Below are 17,930 nucleotides of genomic sequence, written 5' to 3' on the forward strand. Positions count from 1 at the left end.
ATATAGTTTTGCACAGATCAATATTTGAGTTATTTTTCTTAAAGAAATATGCTGGACTAAAGTAAAAGAGAATATATACTGCCCCTATAAATGTAGCATGCAAAAAGTAGCTAAGTACCTATGTCAGTCTTCTTTAAATGTTATCTTCCATGACTATGAATAAAAGAAAAATTGTTTCTGTTTAAATCTATTGAATTGTCTTTACCTTGTTCAGCTCCATTTATTAATTGATAAAATTAGGAGGAGGTAATTTACAGCTTCCCAAATGAGTTGTTAGAATCCCCTGGGACTACTGATCTCTTCCTTTGTGGGAACAAGCATTGGTCACTTCAATACTCTGTATCTGGTTTCACAAAATACATCAACACATTTGTTTCAATATGCATTCGGGTGATAAATTTTTATGGCATTAATTAGAAATCAGTAGTCTGCTTATAATATACACTATATAAGTGTGTTAATTTGCTATTGTAATGCCCCAAATCAGCCTACTTGGTCCTAAATGTTAGTGACTGATTTTTTTATGTCTGTATACAAGCTGTGTTCCTCTTTCTTCCACAGCTAAATTCCTTATCCATTAATATGACTCATGAAAGCATACATGGTGAATTGCTCAGTGTAAAAAGAGATAGCTTTTTTAAGGGATTGACAGAAACAAAAATTTTAAAAATCTGAAAAGGCTCTCAGAGAGTAAATCCAATTATCTGCCCATGTATAGATACACACACAACCTGTAGGAAAAATAACTCACTGAATAGAAAACACTATGAGATGCTTATGGAAACATGGTGTTTCCATTAAAACAAAAACAAAACAAAACAAAAACAAAACAAAAACAAACATAATGACAGATGTAAATACTTAATTACAAAAAAGTAGAATGCATTCCATGTAACAGCAGAAATATTCAAAATGTTGCAGGTTTTAGTTGATTCTAAAGGCTGAGGAGCAATTCAGGCAGATGAACTGGCTATGACCTCACCCAGCTCCAGGCAAAACTACCCTTGGTGGCTCCCTGCCCTAATCACAGAAGGAGGTGAGATACAGGCTGACCATCTTTGCCTAAGATCAGATGCTAGATGTATTTATTACCTAGCATGTGACAATGGAAAGTATCTGTATCCCATATTTGCCTCAAGTTCTTTTTCTGTAAGGGAAATATGTACTAGAAAAGGTCATAGGAGGAATGAAGAGACAAAAAAAAAGGCATCCTTAAAAACAGTTACTCAATATAAAGCAAGAATTAAGTTTTCCTGTTTCTGATAACTGTGTTGAAGTCCTAAAGCATTATGCTTAAATACTACTAAGAAAACAGAATTAACAAAGATTAGTTATATTAGTATCAGATAAAGATTCCAGATATCTATGATAAAACAAATAATTAAAAAGTAATTAATCTTTATTCTGAACAGAAAACTGAAAAATATTATTTCCCTTGGGTATGGAAAATATGGTAATTTTATTCAGTTTGGGATAATATAAATGAATTACATAAACCTATAGCTGGATTTGCCAATCTCCTAAAGGAACAGGGAATGTGTTCTCCTATTCCTTCCAGTCCTCAAGTTTAACAAGGACCAATCTGGGACCAGTTTCTACTGTTTCCAAGTGTTTCACCAGAAGTTTTACCAGTGGTGTTCAGTTTTTTCATCCTACAATACTCAGTGATTGAAAGCAACCAGTGCTCTGCAGTCCTTCTGTCAAAAAACCTGTCTGCATCAAGAGGACAACGTATTTTGAAAATAACTTGGCTTTTATCACCAACAGGTTCAAAAGCCACTTTTGTAAAAGACACAGTCTTACACTGCTGAGCTCTACCCTAGCAAGTGTAGTCTGTGGAGTGGAGCAAGTCTGCCTCAGGTTCACTACTGCTGATAAGCAACACCACATCTTATGCATTTAGACTCTCCTTCTTACACAGGGAGAGTATGGGCTCAAAGGGAAGTGTCTGAAAACAATAATAGGCATTCTGAAGTGTGATTATCAATTGAACAGTGATGACCCTTTGTAATACATAATTTATACTGTAAAACGAAAGCTGATAAGTATTAGACGTTTGCAGTATCTGCATGCTTTGTAAGCACAAATATGGTATCAGAACTTTCATCATAGAGCAAGGCAGACACAAATGCATTATGATAAATGCCAGTAATTAACAGGAATTCTGTTATTTTCATATTGATTTCAGAATTATCTTCTTAGTAGAATATTGCTTCTTAGATAACAAAAATATTAAATGAATAAATGGCAGCACAGAATGATAAATTTAAATGTTTAAAGGCATGTAAGTTCAGCTCTAAAGACATTTAAACTTTCAAGGAATCACCTCATTTGTACATGGTGAATTATATACTCAAGAAAATTCTATGTAGGAAAAGTTATATATACAGGCGCATCAGAATATTACTCATTTATTTGGATAGTACTATTATATTATGATAAAATGTCCTTGATCACCTTCAGGAGCTCTCAGTAATTCTGCCTCATTGAATATTCTGTGATTGTAGTCTTTTCTGACTCATTTCTCAACCATTCCAGAAGGTATGGTCTGGAATAGCCTTTCTGAGTGGCTCAGTGTACATTCATTTTATGTTCTCAAATGCCTTCTTTAAAAAGCATGTAGAATCTTGAATGATAACTGTCTCTCATTCAAACACGTTTACTTGCTGTTTCTACTTCCTTTACCTCTATCCATGCATTTAACCTGTTACTTGCACTTAAAGTTCTCTGAGTTGAGCCTTGATTTTGCAATCTTTTATAATAACAATATCACATCATCAGTCAATTTTCTATTACCTTCCTTCTTTTTGAAAGCAAAAGTCAAAGTTCATAGGTTTTTGGATGATAAAATCAGACACAACGATCACATTAGGTGAAAGTCTGGCTATGCTGAAACAAATTGACATTCATCAACAATGCAGTGGTTCCAAGACATATTTCTATATTATAACTAAACGTTACCTGATACTTCATGGCTCCTCCATGAATGCCTTGTAAATTCTTATTTGCTTTCAAGTAGAAATTAGAGTCTTTCAATACTGTTATTCTAATGACTGGGTTTTCAATAGATTCAAGAAGCCCAACAACAACAAAAAAAGAGGCTATATAAAAAAGATGTTGTGGCATTATGTTTTCCGTTTTTGGTAGACTGTGTAGGTCAATGTCATAAATTATAAATTTCTTCACTTAGGTCTAGAATTTCAACAAACTGGCACTCAGGATGCTAACTGGACACTCATGCAATATTGTATAATATTGCATGAGTGTCCAGTTATAATGAAATATTTTTCTTTTTTCTTCAGTTGTTGCCCTTTCTTACGTTTTAATAAAAATATAAATTAAAAAAAACCTTTTCAATTTACATAAATGAACTATATTATATATTTTATATGCAGTCCAAGGGAATTCCTCTTCATTCAATGCAGCCCAGGCAAGACAAAAGGATGGGCACCCATAGAAATCAGACACCCATAAAATAATTCAGGCTGGAAGGCATCACAAGAGCCTTCTCATACAAACAATTGCTCAAAAGGAGATCAACACTGAATTCAGACTAGACTACTCAGAGTTTCACCCAGTCAGGTCTTGAAAACACTATAAGATGGAGAATGTTCAGCCACTGTGTATAGCCTGTGCCACCGTCCTGCTGTCCTCATCGTTAAGAGTATCTCTTCACAAGCAGGCTGAGCCTCTCCTGTTTATGTCCATACTCTCTTGCTCTCCCACCTTGCCACCTGCTTTTTTCTTTTATGACCTCCCCATGACCACTGGAGTATGCTGTTAGTTCAATATGATTAATATACATTAATATTTATTTCCTACACATTTATAGAAATCATTTTTATTTAAATGATTAGATTTTCTATACCTGACAGTAACTTAGGTCTATATTTCTCTTGCATGTTACCAGAAAACTATGTGAACCCACTTAGAATCATGGAATTGCTCAGGTTGGGAAAGACCTTCAAGATGGATTTTAAACACATTCATGGATGGTGACTCAACAAGCTCCCTGGGGAGCCTCCTCTAGTGCTTAACAACTCTTTCTGTAAAGAAGTTCTTCCTGATATTCAACCTAAACCTACCCTGGCACAACTTGAGGCCATTTCTCCCTGTTCTGTCTCCTGTCGCCAGTGAGAAGAGACCAACCCCTCTCTCTCTGTAATCACCTTTCAGGATCTGAATAGAGCAATAAGGTCTCCTCTCAACCTCCTCTTCTCCACACTGAACAGCCCCAGTTCTTTCAGTAGCTCCTCATAGGGCATAATCTCCAAGCCCTTCACAAGCCTTGTTGCTCTTCTTTGGACCTGCTCCAGCACCTCAGTATACTTTCTGTCTTTCTGTATTGAGGTGCCCAAAACTGAACACTGTACTTGAGGTGGGGTCTTACCAGTGCTGACAACAGGAGTAGGATGACTTTCCTAGTTTCCCTAGCTCACCACACCATTCCTGATAGAGCCAAGAAGGCCACCTGGGCACACTGCTGGCTAATATTCAGCGACTGTCCATCAGCACACCAAGGTCCCTTTTTATCAGGAAGCTTTCCAGCCACTCTTTCCCAAGCCTATAGGGTTTCCTGGGGTTGCTGTGACCAAAATGCAGGACCTGACACTTGGCCCTATTGAAACTCATATAGTTTAATCTAGGCCATCAATCCAATCTATCCAAGTCCCTAATCTAGGCCATCAATCCAGTCTATCCAAGTCCCTCTGTAGCACCCTTCTATCCTTTGATGGATCAATACTCCCTCCCAATTTGGTGTCATCTGCAAACTTACTGAGGGTGCACTCAATCCCCTCATCAAGATCATTGATAAAGATGTTAAATAGGAGTGGCCACAGTATGGAGCTCTGGAGGACACCACTCATGATTGGCCACCAACTGGATTTACCTCAATTAACCACAACCCTTTGGGTATACATCTCTGCACATTGCAAAAGTCTGTTTAGTTTTTCGGCCTCTTCTTCAATTACCTACACTAGCACCACTTTCCATAAATCTGATCTCAAGTGAATGGGTTGTTCAGATGAATGTCATTTTATTCACTAGTTTTAATTACTTCTTAACTTTTCTTTCCAATTTTTATTTCTATTTTAACATATCAGAAGCTTCAATTCTTGGATGAAGAAATTCCATTTAAAACTTCAATTTACACAGATAGTTATAGTAAAAGTAAATACTGAGATTCACGGGTCTGTGAAAGAAAAAAAGAACATGAAATATTAACAGGAAATAAAAGAATTATTGTTTGAGAAATTGCTTACAGATTTACTGCAGAAGGACAGCCTGAAAACCTGAGCAAAACTATTTCAGAAAATTACTTCAGATACAGAATATAGAAAAAAAGAATAAGATTTAGATCTCCTGCCCAAAAACAGTCATCATCCAAGCACAAGAAATTATTATAGTCAGGCTGTCAAATTTGAACAATAGGGAACACCTTTCATTATTTTAAGAGATGTTCCTCATAACCTGATTTAATCAAGCCTTTGCTTGACTATTTGCATAATTTCTTCTAAGAGGCGGTGATCATGCTTTTCCATTTCCAATCTTTTTTCTTTTATTAGGAAAATACTTTTATCAAGTGTCTCTTTAGAGTGCTAAGAAATTTTGTCTCCAAGAAACCACAAAAACTCTTCGGCATCACTGACAAAATAAAAAACTTTCTCCAGAGCCAGTGGAGAAACATTCTCTTCATAGGTTCATAGGTTCATTAGGCTGGAAAGGACCTACAAGATCATCTAATCCAACCATCTTCCTATCACTATCCCTACCCAACTACTAAATCAAATCCCTTAGCACCTCATCTAACTGTGTAAAGCTCTCTAATAGCCTTATATTGCAGGCCCAAATCCGCCCCCAGTGCAGGAGGTGAGGCTGCACAGCCCAGAGCAGAGGGGACAGCCCCTCCCCCCACCTGGTGGCAGCTCTGGGCCTGAGGCACCCCAGGGCATGGTTGGCCCTTTGGTCTGTCAGGGCACACTGCTGACTCACATTCAGATTGCAGTAATTCAGAACTCCCAGATCCCTTTTCCACTCTTTGGTTCCCCAGGCTGTACATTGATCCACGGTTGCCCCATCCTAAGTGCAGAATCCAGCACCTGCTCTTGCTTACATTTCTCACCGCTGATGATCCCTCAGCCCTCCAGTTTGTGAAGATGGGTCTGCAAGGCCTCTCTACCCTGAAGGGAATCAGCAGCTCCTTTCAGTTTAGTATCATTTGCCCATTTCTGTTACATGGCATTTAGGGTAGCAATTCTTGGCCCTCCTGTTCTGCTCCTTTACCTTCACTCCCTCACTTTTCTTCACATTCTGATGCAAACATGCAAATGAAAGCCTGAGAACACTGTACAATTGCTCTTTCCAATTATTCTGCAACCAAAGGACTTTGTGCTGCAGTTCATATACCAAGTGAAGGCAGAGCACGCATTAAGAACGCACGGAAAACACATTATATTTAAAAACAAAACAGTACAAATAGCTAAGAGTACTTACTGGTATGTGGTTGGACTGACATTGATGCGACGCGGATGACTTCCTGACTCAAACTTGCTTGCAAGGGTGACATTGTTTCCAAAGAGGCAGTAGCGTGGCATTCTTACACCAACAACGCCGGCCAGCACTGATCCTGAGTGAATGCCTATCCTCATCTGCAAAAACATGAGTTTTATGTCAATTTATCTGTTCTGTGCTGTGTGTATTAATGGCATTAGCGCTTATTTACAAGCCAGTCACAACAACCCTTCCAAAGAAATAATAAACCAGAGAACAAAGAATGAAAGAAAGTAGGCCCCCTATTCCTCAAGCTCAAATCAGACACTGTTAAAAAAGGGGAAGAAAAAAATCATAGTATCTTTTCACTAAAAACATTTTTGTCTGCTGCTTATTTGCCCATTGTGCTGGAGACTATCACAGTCAAAACAGGAATCACAAAGAGGGCAGGACCAAATTGCCAAGTTACTTCAATATCAGCAATTTATTCACACAAATATGTAGACCACAGTGGGTTTGTCACTAGTTCTGAAACAAGCTTTAAAACAAGACCCGCATTTTCTCATGCTGGCTGGAAGAACAGCAGAGTGAATGAATATGGCACTTTTCTCACTTTTCTTTCATCTTTTATTTTTTTCCCTGAAGAGCTAAGGCTGATTTTCTCCCTTTGGCAGACTGAGAGATAATGCAGCATTGAAGATGTGGAAATTAAGGCACCAATGACATTAAAAATAATTTCATCCTCTCCGAAATAAGAATAAATACCCAGAGAAGGTAGAAAAAAGAAAAAAAAAAAGGAAAAAAAATCAATCCTAATAATCACCCCCTTGAAATTGTCTGAGATGTGAATATTGCACTGATCACCCTCCAAGTTTCCACTGGAATGAATAATCAGAGATTCATTCATAAATTTTAGCAACCTATTTTATTTGACAAGAAAATAATTTTTACTAACAGGAAAGTCTTCTTTCTCTTGTTAACTTTATAAAATTAAAAAAAAGAAAAGAGACTTATGTTAATAGCTTCTGTGGATACTTTTACATGTAACAACTGTAATGAGACAACATGCAGAAAACAAATAGTAAAACAAAAGGTCTGATGGCGACTGAATGAGTGACTTATTTATACAAACCTATACTTCATCAGTTCCTTTGACTCATTCAATTCACATTTATCACACTGTGCTTTTGTCTAATAATCCCTATTTTTAATAACAGTAAGTGCTTGACTAGATACAAATAACAAAAAATAAAATTTCTATCTTGTTAGCTTACGTACCAGAATGCAGTTGAAAAATCACTCTTAGCTTTATAACCTCATGTTTTTGAAGTTCTATGAACATGTGGGATCCCACATTATTTCACTTCCTATAATTCTTTCCATGTGTCCTAGACTGTTACTGTGCAGCTAAGCACTGTTCTCATTCTGTTCCTCTCTTACGTGCCACCAGCAGTTGGTATGGCATAATACCTGCCATACACTAAGCCCATGCAAACCTAAGAAGACATTGTTCTGCATTGTGTGTTATAACTTTCAGCAACCCCAGAGGCATCATAAAACCTTCAATCCTCCCAATAATGCTGATAATTACAGTCTACGATTAAAAAACAAATGTGTGAACAAACAGCACTTGAATTTCATTGAGCTTTCAAATCTTTACTATAGTTTGAAAGGCAGCTGCTGAAATCCCTCAAATATTCTATGCTACTGTGCTTGGAAGCAACCACAAACTTGCTTTGGCTGCAAACATCTATGCAAATCCATCACAGCTACATTATTTTGGTAGTATATAGGAGTGTGAAGATTCCCAGCTTTTGTCACAACATATTGTTCATTTACAATGGAAAAGAGTGGTCCTGTGTCAAAAAGTGAACAAACAGGTCTCCTGAATTTTAGAGAGATAAGGACTGCTCCTGTCTGTACCTGCCCTCAGCAAAGGAGCAGACAGCCTTGTTCACACAATATTATGGCTTTCAGTGAACACTAAAGCACATATCTGCAATGTTCTGTTTCTCTGAGAATTAGTTATGCTGTACATAATCTTAAGAGCACAGCTAGTGCTGCCCTTCCAACCCCTATGATTCTATGATTCTTTAAGAACTTCTTTTAATATGTCCACATGATTGTTTTATCATTCAGGGCTTAAATGACAGAGGACTTCACTCAGGATTTCCAAATAGTTGCAAAACTGTTAGGTTGCCCTGTTACTGATTGATCACAATGACAACCCAGATAATGTATTAAAATTCAGATTTCCCTTCAGTCAAAACTGAGACATTTCATTAGAAGACTATTCTTCAAGGTTTTTAAGCACATAGTGCTGTACAAAAGTTTCTGCAGATCTTGGTTAAGCTCATAAGTTTATTTCAGAAATCATAACCTATGCTTCACTCAGAAAAAGAGAAAGGACATCAGATATATTCCATGGCAGGTGACAGCACAAAGAATTGGATGAGGACATGAAAGTGAGGAATTAATTCTGAGCTGAAAGAGGCTTCTGTGAACAGTGGTGAAAAGCAGAACAGGAAAAAGATGAGTCCACGGGCATCTTTGTCTGACAGTGAAGATTACTTGAAGCTGAAAAATGCAAGCAAACTATCTCATCCAAACTTTCTCATTCACGATACATGTAACCTTCTCCTGGTAAGCCCAGGGCAAAAATGCATGAAGATTTCTGAAAACATCTTTCTGTAATCTTTATTTCAAGGATTTCCAGAGCCAAAAGAAATTCTTCTTTTGTAAAGGAGAGGTGTTTGTTGCTCACATTTCCTCTTCAAATATGAATCATGACAACATTTCCTGGGAGTGGTAGTTTATGCAATATGCAGTGCACGTGCCTATCCTTCCCACCACACAGAGAAAAGGACCATAATAAAGAGTTCTCACACTCTGAAAAACATACTCTTGTGGTTGAAAGAAAAGTCCCAGATAGCCTGACAGGTGAACTGCAACCAGATGGGCTCAAAACCCGTCTTCATAGACTTCATGAGACTGCGCTGAGGAGGAAAGCAGGCTCAAAGTAGGTGACACAGTTTCAGCAATCCTGCACTCAGCCAGCCTGGAGGATTTCAAACCTTAATAATGTGACCAAGCTTTTTGCTGAGCTGGTAGCAAAGCTCAGGCAATATGAGGCAGGACCTGTAGGGATGTATTTCTAGGCTCGTGGACATCCAAGGCCAGCACAGCATTTAAATAACATTGAAGCATCCAGCATTCTGCTGGATCATGACTTCAGACACCAATTTCAATAATCATAGAATCACAGAACCACGTGAGTTGGAATGTACTCTTAAAGGCCACCTGATCTAACTGCTTTGCAAGAAGCAGGGACATCTACAGCTAGATGAGATTGCTCAGAGTCCAATCCAGCTTGACCTTCAGTGTTTCCAGGGACAGAGCATCCATCCACGGACAACCTGTGCCTGTGCCTCACCACCCTTATTGCAAAAAACATTTTGCTTATACCCAATCTGAACCTCCCCTCTTTTAGACACAATTTGTCTAATTTAAACAATTTTTCTAATTTAAACAATTACTCCTTGTCCATTAATATGCTTTGTCCATTGCCAGATCCTTTCAAACAGAAAATGCCCAATTTTGTAAGACCTTATCTTCTCTAATATTTGTATTTTACTTCTAACAACACCGCTATCTCTGAATCTCAACATATGTATTACACAAAGATATTTATATGTGAAGTGTGTATGAAAAATAGTCTATTCAAAGCTCAGAGCTCTAAAATCAGGTTACACACTGGTGAGTCGAGGTTTCTTTCTACTCCTTCAAAGAATTGCATGTTGACAGGACTGACAGCTATGCCCTGACATATGCTTTAGTGTGGGGGTTATCTGTATTCTTAGATAGATTTATAAATATCACAGTGTCTTTCTGGAAAGGGACATATGACAGCACAGCTCACCACAGAATTGTTGCCAAGGAACAGACCTGCTCAGAGGAAAATTTAGATCACTTTGAATTTCACAAGGTGTTCTATTGAACAAAACCACAGGATACATTTCCCCCGTATTTGAATAACATTAGGAGAAATGAACACAGCTTTTTTTCTAATGAGAATTTCCTAAATTTCTTATTCATAGACTTATAATCATTTAGCCAGTCTGAAATAAAACAAACAGAAAATTATGCATGGAAAAATAAAATACAATAGTGAGCTAAAAAAGACTGAATTAATTTTATCAATGAATCTATCCAATATTTGTTGGCTAAAGAAACTGTGGTTTATGTGAAGGATACAATTACTTTATAACCAGTGTGATCCACATTATATATGTACATTACAGGGCCACGGTATTTTCTTACAGTCATCTTCACCGAAGATGACTTTACTTTCTTTTCTCCTTCCCTTATGTCCTTCTGCTATGATCTAAGAGAACTCTACTTCGAGTAGTGGTTGGATTAGGCAACTTCATAGAACCATATCATGGAATCATAGAATAGCCTGGTGTGAAAAGAACCTCAAAGATCCTCTAGTTTCAGCCCCCTGCCATGGGCAGGGTCACCAACCACTAGAGCAGGCTGCCCAGAAGCGCATCCAGCCTTGCCTTGAATGCCTCCAGGGATGGGGCATCCATGACTTCTCCAGGTAACCTGTTCCAGTGTATTACTACCTTCAGAGTGAAAAACTTTCTCCTAATATCCAAGCTAAATCTCCCTTGTCTTAATTTAAAACCATTCTCCCTTGTCCTATCACTATCAGCCTGTGTGAACAGTCATTCTTCCTTCTTTTTATACACTCCCTTCAAGTACTGGAAGGCCACAATGAGGTCTCCTTGGAGTCTTATCTTCTCCAAGTGAAATAAGCCCAGTTTCATGCTCCATCCCTCTGATCATCTTAGTGTTCCTCCTCTGGACCCATTCCAAGAGCTCTGCATCTTTCTTGTGCTGGGGCCCCAGGCCTGGATGCAGCACTCCAGGTGGGGCTTCACAAGAGCTGAGTAGAGGGGGACAATCACCTCCCTCTCCTGCTGTCCACCCCTTTTTTAATGCAGCCCAGGATATAGTTGGCCCTCTGGGCTGCAAGTGCACACTGCTGACTCATCCAGTTCCTCGTCCACCAGGACCCCCAAGCCCTTCTCTGCTCTCTAGTCTGCATAAATACCTGGGATTGTCATGGCCCAAGTGGAGCACCTTGCACTTGGCCTTGCTGAATCTCATTAGGTTCACACAGGTCCCCTTCTCCAGCCTGTCCAGGTCTCTGGATGGCTTCCATTCTCTCCAGTGTATCAACTGCACCACCCAGCTTGGAATCATCTGCAAACTTGCTGAGGGTGCACTCGATTCCATTTTCTATGTCACTGATGAAGATGCTGAAGAGCACTTGTCCCAAGACTGTCCTGTGGGGGCACCACTTGGGATCAGTCTCCAGCCCAACATAAAACTGTTGATCACAACCCTTTGGCTGCTCAGCCTTTTGGCTCTGACTTTCGGAGTTTTCCTACAACTTATTTTATTCCATGATTCTATATTTTATGCCCTATTATGAAAAACTGTATCACTGTGAATGTTTATCAGCAGTCTGATGTATGATTAGATGAAGCAAAAATCAAAGACAAAGTGTCAGTTGGGAGACTCATTAGTTCCAGCCCCAGGTTTATGTGGGGCAAGCTTTTTGGAGTCAAATCCTATGTTGACACACTATCTGAATTCACTACATGACTTCTCAAGGTTTTGGTTACAAGAGAAGATGGGTCTGACCCATCTGATCTAAACTGACTTAGTACAATAGGATAACGTGGGTTGGGGAGGATGAAGTATGTAAATGAGAACTTGCAGCATTCTAAACAGAGAATTAGGCCCTATGACCACCCTCTAAGATTCCAAGGAAGAGAATGGAATTAATATGCTTCATAAGCTGCTTCTTCCTCACCAACAAAATGTTGCATTTCATTATTGATATAGCATTTAGTCAAAAACATTATTTTTTGTTTTGTTTTTAATCGCAATTTTCACAGCAGGAATTTAATTACTATGTGAAACTGTGTGTTCAGGCACTTAAAAGAGAGCTAATCATTCAAGCAAGCCCACATAGCAGTGGAGGATTTTTCCCAGCCTCCTCTCCACTGACACCCAAAAAAGTAAAAATAATCATCAGAACATTCTGTTTGAGCCTTAGTGTAGGAGGACATCTTTGTCTCACAGTGCCATCATATGACATACACTGAATGGATTGGGTGATATTTTAATGAGGATGAATGACACATGCTCAAAATATTTAAGGGAACAAAAAAAAAAAACCCTCTATGCTAAAAGAAAAGTTGGACAAAAGTGTTTTAACCTTAAGAAGCAGCCTTCCATACTTTTGCTCATTTTTTTCATTTAAAGTAGATTTCACCTAATTTCGACAACCTTGAAGTTATTAATGAAGTTAGGTGGCATGTTTAAATTAGATTTCTAGTCTCCTTTAAATCATCTCAAGGGTACACTTCATCTTCCAAAACTGGCACCTAGAAAGGGCTGGAGGAATCACCCCTGGAGGTGCTTAAATCTTTTGGTGGAATAGAGGGGCTCTCAATGGTGAGTTTAGCTTCAACACCTGACCCACAGACAGCTAAAGATAAATGAAGTGAATCCAGCTCTGAGAATGATGCTTAAAAGGAGCTACACTTCTGTGCATAAATGAAAAAAGAAATGGATTTTGATGGAGAAGACACAGTTAGAAGGTCTCTCTGTATGTAGAAAAGGAGAAATTTCTTCAGATTTTTTATGGTCTTTGAATTTAGTCCACAATCTTTGTAAATGTAAGAAGAAATAACCTTGCAATGGAGAAGTCCTACTTTGTCTTTTGATCTTAGTACTTGCTTTTACGTGTGGATGAAACTCACGTTAATCTGTTTGAGAAGACCTTTAAAACCTGTAAGCAAGGATCTGCTGCATAACAGGTTTAAAAGCTACAGAATCCACTGACATATAAGAATCATGTAGTTGTATTATTACAAGCAACATTATTTATGTTGCTAGGGACAAGCAACATTATCTATTAACTATGTAGAATAATTATGAGTTTGTATTGAGAAACTTGCCAAAGGCATTTACAGTGTTAAAGAGAGTTAAATTGGTGCCAGTGGCACTTAAATCTTCACCAATGCAGTATGTGTTAGTAATTTTTTCACAAAGAGAAGCTACATCTTATGTGGATAGTTTCTTCCTCATACTGCAGCCTCTTGCAATCTGCATCAAGGCAAATACAATAAAAATTTAAAAATTGACTAGGATGCCATTCCTGTATATAGACACAGTAGATGGCATAGAAATAATTAAAAAGTCAAGTTTCACAAATATACCTGTTCATAAATTGGTGAAAGAGAGCAATTAGTTCATTAGTCAAAGCTCAGTCTTACAAACAGTACATACAATTAAATGCAATCGACAACTGGAATCCAATCCACATGTACCCTCTTTTGAGAAGCAGTATCCATAAATTCTGGAAACAGTAAGGGAGATTGAAGAAGTGCAGTAAATCAAGGAATGACTAGGTGGATGATAAAATATTAAATGCCTACATAGAGAAAAGAGTCTCTGTGATTGTACGGATTCTACAAATACATGTCCAAACCTTCACCTTGGCTGTAATTGGGAAGGAGCTTATTAGCATACTTTGCTGGACTCTGTACTTTACCTTCACAGAGCTCAGCTTTACACACAGGCAGTGAATTTCTTCCTCAGTGAAATCAAAATATACATTCACATATGAAGATTTTTTGAAGTCCTTCAGATAGGAAAGGCCACTGAGTTGAGGAAAACTACATCATAGAAGAAAGGGAAGAAGCATGAGGAGAAATGGCTCTTTACAGTGAATTGAAGGTTTTAGTGCAGTGTTCACAGACTCTCTTGATTCATAAATAGATAATTTTTCATCAAGTCAATAAAATTTTCTCAACACTACAAAATAAGTATAATAGCAGTTATCATCAGAACTCAAATAGTTTTCTGTACACTTCTATTAACTTCATTGGAAAATAGGTTAAGAAAATTGGAATTAAAATGAAAAGTCACACTGTTACTAATACAAGATGTAACATGTTTTCCTCTTACATTTAAGCTGCAAAGTTATAAGCAATGTCTGATTGCCGCTGTAAGTCTGACGTGCCATGAATGGAAATGAATTAGTAGTTTACTGTTTATTTAAAATATTTCACATTAAAAATTCAACTTCGCAGTCATTTTAGATGAATAATTAGTATAAATTTGAATGCTTTCATTACCAGAGAGATTTGAATCTTATTTGTAGCTTCTTTTTCAAAGCAATTAGTAAAGAAGACCTGATGATACAAAGAAGATGACAAAATCCAAATGTAAGAAAACTAATTGCTCTGAGACAAAGATGAATCACTTATGGGAATGAAAGTGTTCAGTGTGCAGTCTAACCACTCTCCTTCTTTTATTCAGTGACCTTTGCCCTCTCTGCCACACACTTATCCTGCCCTTGCAGAAAAAAATGATATAAAGCAAAGCATGGGTACATATACTTTTGGCTTTAGCATGTGTGTTCTATAAACAATAGTCAAAATTCTGAAACATATGTAATAATTCTAATTTCCTGTTCGTATGTTAAGAATGTTGTAAGCTATATGTATTCAAACATGTTAATATCCTTAAAGAAAACCTCAGTCCATCTGCAAACTTTTATCAACAGATTAATTTTTCTATAATCCACAAACATACACACACAGAGATAAAAGCATATTTGTGCACGTGTGAAAGACCAGAAGTGAAAGATGTCTCTCTTGGATCATCCTTTGGTAACCTCTTTATCTTCCATCTTTTAGTTCTTTCCTCTCAAATACATGTAAGAGTGCCTTTATTCTCTAGTGCTCTAAAGTTTTCTTACTCCACATACATGACACATAGATAACTGGCATAATTGAAAATAGAAGTATAAAAATTCTTCTCTCACAAACAGCAGCTTGGCAATACTTCTCTCTTAAACTGATAAACAAAAAATAAAAGTTTGCCTTTAAAAGTGAATTCAGCTTTTATATGTTGATATATAATCAAATCAACCTCAGAAAAGATGCAGAATCAAAGCAACATTCAATCACCTTAAATAAAGCGGTATCTCCAAAGTAGGAAAAAGAAGAGAAAAGAATGAATGGAATGGAAAGTGGTCTTTAAATTAATGGGTTTCTTGAACTGTATAGAGATTTCTGAGATTAATATGGACTGCTTTGGAAGACAATGTTTATTTAGTAAGTCATTTGCAGAGAGCATGCAGTTTAAAGATGTAAATTAATTAGCTACTGATCTTACTAATAAAATAATAGTACTTCTAAAATCAATAAACAACAGAAATGACATTGGAAAGTTAAATACAGCTATAATTTTCTAGAGAGGAAAACCAAAAAAGTTATGTTTGATATAATTGCTTTTTTTAGCCTTAATAAATTAAGAGAAAATGGTTGTAGAGAAAAAAATCATTAGACATTGCAGAGTCTGTGGCTGTGGTTTTATGAAGACTAAATCATGCCAGTTTAATCACTGGTATTTGCATTTAACTTGAGTTGAAATAAAGCGGATGTATGAAATAAAGTACACGAAATATGTCTGAACTTCATCTTCCTTTTACTTGTGTCTAGTAAATAAAAATAAACCATGCAAAATTTTATTTAATATGTACATCAGTGATCTGCAAAAAAGAACATATATTTTACGTTTACTGATCACACATACTGAGCACATCCAGGAATACCCTCCAAACTAAAAATGCACAATTCAGTGGAGAAAATCAGTAATTTCTATCAAAGATCTCCTAGGTGAAGGCCAAGATGAATTTAAGTTAACATGCAATCTGGTCACATACAGAGAGTAATTTGGGGCTACAAGCATTGTAATTAGACTTTTGAATAGTTTCTTCCTTCAGAATTGTAGCTTACCTACATCACAAATATTAAGTTAAAACCTAGGTACTGTCAACCCAAATTGTATGAGAAAAGACCAATAATCTGCTCAGATCCTTGAAAGGATTTGTTAGGGGGTGAGGCAGGAGGTGAAGAATACTAAATATTCATAGCTTTGCTAATTATTTCTCAGTAGGAGGAACACACGAATCATCTACAAATACCTGCAATTCACTGCTGTCAAAGAGTGAGATATAGCAGATGAATTTCAGAGAAGCTGAGGTCTACATACTGTAACCAGGTCTACATGCATTAATGCCAGCAAAGTCCTGAGACAACTCGTGTATTAAGCTATATCATACAGGTCTTCAACACTCTAATTCTGCTAATACACTTCAATTTTACATCAAACTAGTCATGTTATTTTGGCATTGTTTTTTTTCCTCATCATAAACAATCACTGTTAGGCTGTTGTTTGGTGGATAATATTCTGCTTCATATGGAAAAGCATAAAAATAAACAATTTCTCAAGAAATGTTTTGGCAGTTGTACATTCAGAATCCACGCGGATGAGAGAAAGGATCACTTCACTAAAGAGCATTAAATTCTAAAGTAAAAAGCATCAACATCCTACATTGACTTTGCTTCAATGAAACAGTGCAGTTTTGAAGCAAGTGCCCTGTTAGCCCTCTCTTCCTCTACACTGCTTGATTTTAACAAGCAGTTTAGATGTGTATGTAATAGATGTCTAGATGCCTGTGAGAGGAAATAAAAGCACTAGCTGTGCTCAACGTAAGGAAGTCTCTTATAGGCATATCAAGGTGCAAATCAACACTTGTTCTTTCAGATCACATACAGCGGAGGCATTCAGAAAAAGAAAGAAAATTGGTCCAAGTGAGAACTTCAGAACACATTGAGAATAGAAGTAAGGGCCTCACCCAATGATCCTTTGCTGCACTTAGTAGACAAACCTATTTGATTGTCAGTGATAAGAGCAAGAAACCAAACCTAACTACCTAATATTAGCCAGACAAGGCTATGATTATGCACTGAGAAATTTACTTTCTAAAATTCATCAGTAACTGACATTTTATAACAATTAGCTCATTGCTAAGTAAAAACGTTATGACTGTACCAGAAATATTCGGGACTGAAATGTAAAATGAAAACAATGACATCTTTAATTAGACCTGTAAGGCCCATAAAATTATGAGATTCTCTTCTATAAAATGCTGTAGATGAACCTTCAGAAAGATTAGTCAAAACACATTTAAAATTTCTCTTTGCAAAATTGTTTAATCCCAGAAGCTTCCCACATTAAGGGCTTGGCTTCATACATTTCAAAGCTGTTTCATGTTAAATTCCAATTACTTTATAAAAGGTAGGCAGTGTGAGCACAAAAGGTACTTTTGTAACAATAGACTGCATTATGGCGTGTCTCAGAGATCATTATAAAGCACTACTATAGTGGACTGTGCCTAATTACTCACCACAATTTTTCTTCATTTAGTCTTATTTAGAAATTGATCTTTGTTTATAAATAAAGCAAAGCAGTCCCAATGCACTTCTAAATAATCCCCATGG

General features: G+C 37.1%; 1 protein-coding gene across 1 annotated transcript in view; it reads right to left on the minus strand.

The window, feature by feature from the left end:
* The window catches only part of GUCY1A2 (guanylate cyclase 1 soluble subunit alpha 2), a 122,986-nt gene that overhangs the window by 4,469 nt on the left and 100,587 nt on the right, over positions 1–17,930 (minus strand). Inside the window, exon 7 of the mRNA XM_065730069.1 lies at positions 6,496–6,650. Within this exon, the coding sequence (XP_065586141.1) occupies positions 6,496–6,650 (155 nt within the window). The remainder of the gene's footprint in view (positions 1–6,495; positions 6,651–17,930) is intronic.

The sequence above is a fragment of the Cyrtonyx montezumae genome, unplaced genomic scaffold (assembly GCF_038088225.1).
Source record: "Cyrtonyx montezumae isolate F1298 unplaced genomic scaffold, pur_monq_1.0 scaffold_12, whole genome shotgun sequence".
Taxonomy (NCBI): Eukaryota; Metazoa; Chordata; class Aves; order Galliformes; family Odontophoridae; genus Cyrtonyx; species Cyrtonyx montezumae.